The following is a 10,136-nucleotide window of genomic DNA, read 5'->3' on the forward strand; positions in this document are numbered from 1 at the left end:
CAAACCCGCGTTCCCCTGGGAAAAGCCAGGGTTCAGCATCAGCTCTACCTTGGTTACTGCTCACTCAAGTACTCATCAAGACAAGTCCGATGACGAAAACAGCGTTTGCGTATGTTGCACGAAACCCGAGTTCCCCTAGGAATAGCCAGGGTTCAGCATCAGCTCTACCTTGGTTACTGCTCACTCAAGTACTCATCAAGACAAGTCCGATGACGAAAACAGCGTTTGCGTATGTTGCACGAAACCCGAGTTCCCCTAGGAATAGCCAGGGTTCAGCGTCAGCTCTACCTTGGTTACTGCTCACTCAAGTACTCATCAATATAAGTCCGATGACGAAAACAGCGCTTGCCTATGTTACTCCAAACCCGCGTTCCCCTAGGAATAGACAGGGTTCAGCATCAGCTCTACCTTGGTTACTGCTCACACAAGTACTCATCAAGACAAGTCCGATGACGAAAACAGCGCTTGCCTATGTTACTCCAAACCCGCGTTCCCCTGGGAAAAGCCAGGGTTCAGCGTCAGCTCTACCTTGGTTACTGCTCACTCAAGTACTCATCAATACAAGTCCGATGACGAAAACAGCGCTTGCCTATGTTACACCAAACCCGCGTTCCCCTGGGAAAGGCCAGGGTTCAGCATCAGCTCTATCTTAGGAACTGCTCACCCAATTAACTCATCAAGGCGAGTTGAATGACGAAAACGGCTTGTTTTTATGTTGGCAATTAACGTTTTCAATATGTAATGTTAATGGTTAATTGTATTGATTTTCGGCCAACACTCTATATTTAAATGCATACATACATATTTACATAATTATATTCATACATACCTACATACATACATACATACATACCTACATACATTCATACATACCTACATACATTCATACGTACGAACAAACATACTGATCTATGGGCGACGACGATCATTTACCAGTCATCAGACCCTTGTCTCCCAGTTCATTAAAAATAATTTCTAGCCGTGTTCTACTTTTATCCAACGAAAACATGTTTCGTTGCAAAATTAAAAATGGGGCGCATAGTGCGGAGTGGCAACAGCGCATTTTCCTTCCTGTTCTTACAATAGCTTAGATTCATAATCCTGTCTCATTCACGCAAGGCTCGACAACGCTTTAACAAAAGGGAAAGCCTTATAAATAGCGCTTAAAATAAGGGTAACCCTTATTAAAGGATTGCAAGCCGTATCGGATAGCGGTAAGCCAATGCACAGGGCTAGCTTTATTGTTTTGCTGAGTTTTTTGTAAGGGCTAGTCAAATGAATGGGCTTGCAGTTCGAAAGGGAGAGTCTCTCGATTGGGTCGTCCTTACGTTAGGGATTCCCAATGAAAGGCTTGTAGCGCGGAAGGGGTTGTCCGGTCCCTGGTTTACAAGGCCCTAAACTGAGACAAAGAAATGTTTTATTTAATGGTACATTACATGTACTTACGAGTATTTTTCTCATTACCATTATGTACTAAATTCTTGTAACATCCACTTGTTTTAGTATTACATGACTACATTGACTATTGTGTGTAGTATTTTAAAGAATAACAGAAGTTTGTGATAAACAAAGGTTCACTCATAATCCTCCTTGCGCTATCCCGGCATTCGCCACGGCTCATGAGCGCCTGGGGTCCGCTTTGACAATTTTTGATTTGACAATAAACAAAGATGGCATAAACTCACACTACATACTTAAGAATAAGATACGTACTTTTTTGAGTTAAGTATTCGTATTTGTAAAACAACCAGTTGTTGCGTCAACTTAACTCTATTTATACAATTGCTGTGCTAATGCTAACAAAACAGACTCGAATTCAGCTTGGCCTTTCTTTTCTTATGCTCCTGAGTCTTTTAATTTAGAAGTATTTTTAACGCATTAAAAGTTCAAAACAAATTTTGCAATATGTACCCCAGGACTGAGAACTTGAGAAGGCTAGGCTTTTAATTATTAAGTCAATTTAAAAAAAAACTCACCTTGAAGTAAAGAACCAGTAGAGTATGGCGGTGAAGATGGCCAGCTCAGCAGCGCCACTGGCCACCCTCACATGCTCCACTACCGCCCACACGTTCACCATGGTTTCCATCGTCGACCAATCACAGCGGCTCACATTCCCGACTCCCTCCCAACGAAAGCCGAAATCACTCAACCGATTAATCTTGAACGCACTCAATCACTAAAAAAAATTTCAATTTTAAAATTCGAACGCCGATTTCAAATCCGCACGGACCCAACGGTGTTCAGAAGAGTACTAATCCGGAGAATCGCTATCGCGCTGAAGTAAACTCGCTTGACCTGCCACTGATGATATGGTGTGACGAGTTGATGATAAGAATTCGCTTGATACAGATGTAATAGAACATTAATACGTAACGACCTAATTCATAGATGATAAACTATTGGCGCCTATTGGAGTTTGTACCGCAAGACGTTAGAGATGAAATGCGTCAATCATATTGATGTACTTTAATCGAGAAAAGGGGAATGAAAAACACGGCAGTTTACTGTTTCTAATCAATTTTAAAACAGGAACACAATTAAAAGAAGAACAACCTGATAATAATGTTTTGAAAATGAATCCGACGTAATATACATTTACGAAGTTAGATTAAGAATATTCGATAATAATAAACAAAAAACTGAACAGCCTAATCAATGAGAAAGAGTAGATAATAGTTATGAAAGAAAAGTGCCAAAATATTTATAAAAACGTAGTATGTGTTTACAAAGTTACGTTAGAAAATTTAGAAGCAACATTCGATGATAGTAAATAAATAGCAGAAAACTAAGCGCCAAGTATTTTTAGAGTAGACGTTCTAAATTTACTTCATAATGTCTCTCGTTTTCACGACTCGTTCGGTTTAATGGTATTTCGTGAACGACTCACGTGTTTCAACATGAGTATGTTGTTTAAACAGATTTTCTGTAGTACATTTCTTTGTGATACTAGCCGCTAACTGAAGGTTCGCGTTCTTCTTTCAATATGTTTGTAAGAACAATAGATCAAGTTTCTTATATTTCATTATGCAAGAATTAAAGTTTTGAGTATAACTGTAGTAGACACAGATTGTTCATAGTAATAAAACGTTAAAATAATGTAAACACAAATTATGAAGATAACTCTACTTTTGAAGGCATGATGACATAAATTGTAGCAACAGAATCAGAACAATAAACTCGTATTCAAACGATAAGATAAAAAAATAAACAAAGTAATAGAAACACTGGATTTCAATAACAATGAGTAAAATAGAATACGAGCAATGTAATGCGTGATACTGATAATCACAAAGAAAACAGTTACTAATAAAATAGATGATAAGTATACTTAATGTCAATAGTATACGTAAATAAGTAGGAAATGATAGACAAGCTAAACCTGAATTGACAACAATAATGGATAAAGATATAATATAAACATTAGAAATCTTTGAATTGAACAATTTTCTTAATATATTTGACAATTGAAACAGGCGAACTAAGAGAGTAACTTTATGATGAAAGGAAGATAACGTGTAGCTTTTAAACAAAGAACAAGCCAAGTAGCATGAGATAATCAACAATGGGTGTGTCATTCCAATTTGCACACAGCATCGAAGAGCAGAGGCAAAGAGATAATACACAATACATATTCACGTGGTGATCACCGGGTTATCTGGTGGCAATGGCGTGAACTTTAGCCAGAGGACGCGTGATTGGGAGGTGGGCTGTAGCTTTACATCCCAATGATTGATAATGTGCATTTAAATATAGAACTATAACTATAACCTTATCAGATTATCGAGACAGCCTCTATGCCCAAAACAGGTAGGCAAAGCATATGAAACTGTTGAAGTTTCAGTGCAGAATTGAAAGGGAAAGAAATAGTTATTTGTTATACAAGAGTGCAAAGTTGTATTTTAACGCCGAGTGTGGAATTGAAAAACGAGCAAGCGAAAGGATTCTTTAGTTGAACCACGAGCGAAGCGAGTGGTTCGAGAATAGAATCCTGAGCTTGCGAGTTTTTCAACACACGAGAAGTAAAATACATTTGCACTCGTGTGTAACACAAAATTTTTCCCCTCACTATAGCGAGGAAAGTGCAACGCAAAAAACGCCTTTATCACTGCTTCCAGTAGTTCCACAGGTGGTACAACATCTTCATCACTAGATTAACCCACTTTTATCAATTTTAAAGCAGAAAATTTGCCTCTATTCAAGGTCAAATTACTTCATCCACTAGTGGATAAAATGCGTTTTTACCCGCTGGTATTAAAGGACAAAACACGTGTTTCCGAGCTAGTGAGGGGAAAACGAAATTGTGATTACAGTGACAGGTTTCTAGCTCATTACCATACATGTAATACCTAAAACTAATAACGAGAAGGGATATGTTAAACAAATCGTGTTTAACATTTTTTTTGTACATTGTTTTGAAAATACATGAAGACATCAGAATATTTAATTGCGACGAATGTCAAAAACATGTTTTTCTACTCCCGTTGTTATTCGTCATTTACAGTGACGTGCATAGATCGTTAAAACCCTACATAAAAGATGCCCGCCCCCGCCCCGCCCCGCGCACTCACCCTTACTTACGATATAGCTCTTAAAGTATTGTTAGGTAGCCTTTAATGGATATAGCGTGGGTGCGCGGGACGCCGGGGGCTGGCGACGGCGCGGGGGAGTGCGAGCGACAGGGTGAGTGCAGGAACAGAGGGGAGGCCGACGCGTCAAAATACAGGAAACAGTGTGAATTTCACGAAAGTTGTTCAAGAAAACTATTAAAAACTATGTGCATGGTCGTAGAAAAAGTATTGTATGCAACGGTGTTTAACTGAGTCAAAAAATACTCGTGGCGTCTTAATAACAATTTTCGGCTTCGCCTCAAATTGTTACCCACGCCACTCGTCTTTTTTGACCTCCTTTAAACGCCTGTTGCATAAAATACTATTATGATAATGAGAGCTACAGAATCAATTATGTTAATTTAAATATGACACATAATACAAATTGATGAATAGGGTAAAAAACTGGTAATTTTGCAGAAAAAAAAATTGTAAACTATTCATGTACGTAAATGATAAGAAAAAAATATTAACATACAATACGGTTCTAGCTGAACTATATACAAGGGTGGACACTTACGTCTGGAAAATTTGGAAATGGCGGTTTTTCAAGGTTACGTAACAAGTACGTTTTTACAATATAGAAAAATACATACATAAACTTTCGCCTATATCCTCAAAATGGGTAGGCGGAACACAGTCATAAAATAAAACTCAAGTTTCAGTACCACTATTTCCAAAAAAGGGGTTGAAAGACTTGAAAGTAAACGAAATTATAGCCCATTGCTCACAACACAAGTAAACCAATGTCCTACATAATACATTAGAATATTATGAATATGCTACCAAAGACAGCATTGTTTAAAAAAATAATGATGATATGAATGTTATGGCGATAACAAGGCAGGTACACCAAACATTATCTAAAGAACGGATCACACGTTTAAACAATGATAGGTATTGTATTATATCAATTAAAGTTACATGAACAAAGTGCGCGTCAAGTGCAACAGCTGAGTACACAGAGCGAAGATATTCGAGAGAATTACATAATTTATAACCTAACCGAAATGTTTTTAATAAAAAAACCCCGACCGCGACATACTAGACCGATTTTATGAAACAAGGCTAAGCTAAATACTCCCGGCTAACTCAGCTTTCAAACAAAAAAACTAAATCTAAATTCAGGTTCATCCGTTCGGGAGCTACGATGCCACAGACAGACACACACTCAAATTAATACTGTAAAATTTATTGTACAGATAAGCCTCCTACGAATAAATATTTATATTTTTTTTTATTTATATATTTATTAACATAAGAGGTACATTTACAACAAAAACATATGTCCCACAAAACGGGACTTAAAATGGGACTTATGGAAATGTTCTATGTTTGTAAGTTTGTATGACAAATTATTGTATTTAGATACTTAAATACAGGCGTGAGTTTTATGAATGTACTAGCTTTTGCTTCCCGCGGCTTCGCTCGCGTTAGAAAGAGATACAAGGTAGACTATGTCACTCTCCATCCCTTCAACTATTTCCACTTAAAAAATTCACGTCAATTCGTCGCTCCATTTTGCCGTGAAAGACGGACAAACAAACAGACACACACACTTTCCCATTTACAATATTAAGTATGAATGTATAATTTATAAAAGAAAATAAATAGTGATAAAGTTATTGTAATAAAAATGATTATGCTCTTTTCTACACATCTGTCCTACAGATGACCCAAAGCGTTAAGCGTTAAGGGGCTGATAACACCCAAATGCGCAAAATTGATGTTTCTTGCGCAGGTTTTTAAGACAAAGTATTAGTTTTAGTAAGGCAAGTAAATTATATGTTATTATTCATTATATTTCAAGGAACATAGCCGAACTCGATACACGATTTAACGAAATCGGCTCGATAGAAAAAAATTGCAAAGATTGGTCTCGAGTTCGTCATTAAACGGTTCTATGTCGTTCAATTATTCACTTAGTTGTCTTTAATTAAAATTCCAATAACAGAAATATACATATCTAAAACACTAACGAAACAGATTGCACAAATAATGCATCTTTCTATTTTATTTTAATATTTTTCCGTACTTTTCGTACCTAACCGCCCTCTTTTAGTGAAATCGCGCTCTCACTTACTCCCATACAAATAGACAAAGTACGCTAGCGTCAAGGTCATTGGGTGTTGTCAGCGTCTTAAGTTTGACGTGTCTGTCTGTTTGTGGCATTGTCGTAGCTCCCGAACGGATGAACCGATTTAGATTTAGTTTTTTTTTGTTTCGGTCCACTAAGTCGGGGTTTGTTTTTCAAAATTTTAATTTTGTGGTTAGGACTTAGGTTATTATAAGTATAGTCACCGATTAACACGAAACATTGTACGAATTAATTTAATACACCTACATTTGGTTTCACAAGGTGTAAATTAAGCTATTGTAAGCAAATGAATCGAAATATCTGGCATAACAATTAGTTCCATATTTAAATGTCTGCCTCTGCACAATTGCACATGTTGCATTTTCTTGTACGTCAGCAGTTGCATATGTTGTAAAATTATAAGTTCTATTTACTATACAGTTTTAGCGAACGCATTTGTTTAAGATAACTTGTGTTTCCAAAACGTCCCCGTTACGTACGCTTCCAAATTTCATACAAAATGAGGCTGACCGAAGTAATGAAATTTACAAATGTTTTGAAGAGAACCACCTCGTTTATCGTAAGAACAGTATCGATATTCTCTACAAGAAATAATACAAGCAGGCAGAAACCAATCTAAATAGTTGAATTGGAACTAAAACTATTAGAACAATGAAAGCTTTTATTAGTGGTCGAATGAGATAAAATATAATTACCTATAAGAAAGTAGCAATTGTACAACACATAAATGCGGGATTTGGGGTAAAGCGAAACCGTTAGTCCACTCTATAGCAGTAAAATATACTTTTGTATGAGTTCTATGCCAATGTGAACATTTTGGTCTCAGATGATGTGCACACGATTTTTTTGTAAAGGATAATAAATTTAAAGAAGGAGAGGAAGATAAGATAAACAGTGATTTTCTGTTTATAGATAGAATCCGAAAAAAGGCAGTCGTGTCATACCAAGAGGTCAAGGAACTTGCTTTGAGAAGAAAGGATTGAAGCAACGGCCGCTGCATCAATAAATTTCATGAATGAAGCAAAATCAAATCTTTGTTACCTATCATACCTTTGTTATAACTTTATGTGGTACTTATTGTGTAAATCACAATGCAGAAGAAGACATTGTAAATTCATGCCACGAAATCATGAGCAATCGAAACAAATTTGTCCTTTAAATTACATACCAACAAACCGCTAGACGTACACATTGAAGAAATGTGAATGTCAATTTTTTCAAACCAGAAGGTGTGTTTAAAGACATGTTTAATATTTGAACAGTGTTCAAATAACGAGTCATAAAGAAATTTAACATCGTAATTTTTAAGATGCACTAATAAGTAGATACAGTAGTGGCATAAAATACGAGTTATACATCCTCGCTCATCGAAACATGTAATTTCTTCAGTGCAGGTGCACCAACTTGGTACAAACTAGTGATGCGTGCGAATTCGACGCTATAAGAAAGAGATCGCCTTATTAAAATCGTACAACAGTTAATCAAGAATAAATTCTCTCATGAATTAAAGAGCAATTAGGTCGTGACTAATATAGAAAATTTGGTAATGAATAAAATAGACAACGGGGTATGGCAGGATCCGTCAAGGGTTCGCAATCCGGTGCAGAAAGTGAAATCGACGAACGTATCAATCTTTATCCAACACATCACTTTAAACTTGATTACCTTTAAGAAATTGACTATGAGCTATACGCTCCACTTTTACAAGGAAATACACGTTTGGCAGACAGTTTGGAATAAAAAACGGAATATTTATGTAATGCCGATGTCGGACGCGGAACAGGGCGACGCGACAGTGTCTTCGCGCGGTCGACGGAGCACTGAGTCAGTCCGCTATTTGCGGGTTACACTCTTCACAATGCCTCACCTCAACCAGTATTACCTGGTCTCTCATCACACATATCTGCTTTGTATCTTTGAGTCAAGTTACACTAGAGAAGAGATGGATTTTATGACTGAAGTAGCGCTTGCGATGAAATGTTTGACGCTTTACCGGCTCTATTTCTTTTTTTACGTTAGTTCAGAAACGGTACTTATTAAAATTTTACTTTTTTTATTCAGCACTCCCAGCAGGATAGCTTAACAAAAAGGCTAAAAAGTACATTTTTAAGTACTGTTCCCTTTCTAATTAGCTACTTTCAAATTCTTCATTGGACACGCATTTAAGACATAGATCAACCTTCTTATAATTATTTAAGTAAAATATATAAATTCTCAAAGATTGACCAAAATATACTATAAAACAAACATACAGGTTGGTATAAAGGCAAGGTATTAACGTAAACCGGTAACCGGTAATACACGAATGCATTATTAACCACAACATATGCAATAACCCACAAATTACAGTATTGGATATATGGCACCTAATAAAGAAGCTGGTTTTGATAGCTTCAACGACCTACAAATACATAATGAAGAATCATCAAGAAGGATATAATAAAGAAACGTAATATTTACTAAAGAGTTCGAATAAAAAAGAAATCACCTATTCCGTGGGCATCTGACAAATTACACGAATATATACAAAAGCACAGAGATCTTCACGAGATAAGACGACAATATCCTAATAACCAGTTAATATCTGACTGTATTGACCACTACACACAACTTATTAAAACCGAGACACTAAGTGCCCGGCAGTCATTTATTCAAAACAGGTTAGCACAAAGTAAAAATCCATCAAAAGAAATATGGAAAGTCGTAAACGACGAGATTGGATTAAAAACAAAGCCCCAATCCATATCATTGAAACGAGAAGATTCAAATGCCGTATTATCTTACGAAGAAATTCCGAATACATTTAATTCACATTTTATTGATATAGCTACAAAATATGTTATAAATAGCGATGAGCAAATGTCTAAAGGATATGTCAGTAAATATTTAAGCAAATATATTATTTTACAAAAATTCAATCTCCCTGTAGTATCACGTGACCACTTGGACAATACAATAAAATTAATGTTAAAAACCCGCACAACTATTGACGTTTATGACATGTCATTAAACATTATTTTAAGTATATGGCCAATTATTGCTGACATATTAGTAATATTAATAAATGCTATGTTTCAGAGCGGTAAATACCCCAGTGTACTTAAGAATACCCGAGTCTGTCCTGTGTACAAGGGTAAGGGTGAGAGGGATGACGTGAACAACTATCGACCAATCACTATCGTCCCCACTATTTCAAAAATAGTGGAGTCCATTCTGTCCTCCAGCCTGATGACATATCTAGAAAAACATGCCCTACTTACTGATCAGCAATACGCATACAGACGCAACCGGTCAACTACAATGGCGGCGCACAAGATCATTGACAACATTATCACAGGCCTCGATGAGAAGCACAAGACGGCAGGCATTCTGTGTGACTTATCAAAAGCATTTGATGTTATTAACCACGACCTACTGTTAACTAAACTAAG

General features: G+C 36.5%; 1 protein-coding gene across 1 annotated transcript in view; it reads right to left on the bottom strand.

Moving 5' to 3' along the window:
• LOC125238431 (glycerol-3-phosphate acyltransferase 1, mitochondrial) overlaps positions 1–8,512 on the bottom strand; it is an 84,367-nt gene extending 75,855 nt beyond the window's left edge. The window contains 2 exon segments of the mRNA XM_048145770.1: positions 1,977–2,176; positions 8,371–8,512. Coding sequence (XP_048001727.1) covers positions 1,977–2,086 — 110 coding nt within the window. The 5' untranslated portion in view covers positions 2,087–2,176; positions 8,371–8,512.
• Positions 8,513–10,136: the final 1,624 nt, after the last annotated feature.

Source organism: Leguminivora glycinivorella, chromosome 23, assembly GCF_023078275.1.
Source record: "Leguminivora glycinivorella isolate SPB_JAAS2020 chromosome 23, LegGlyc_1.1, whole genome shotgun sequence".
Lineage (NCBI taxonomy): Eukaryota > Metazoa > Arthropoda > Insecta > Lepidoptera > Tortricidae > Leguminivora > Leguminivora glycinivorella.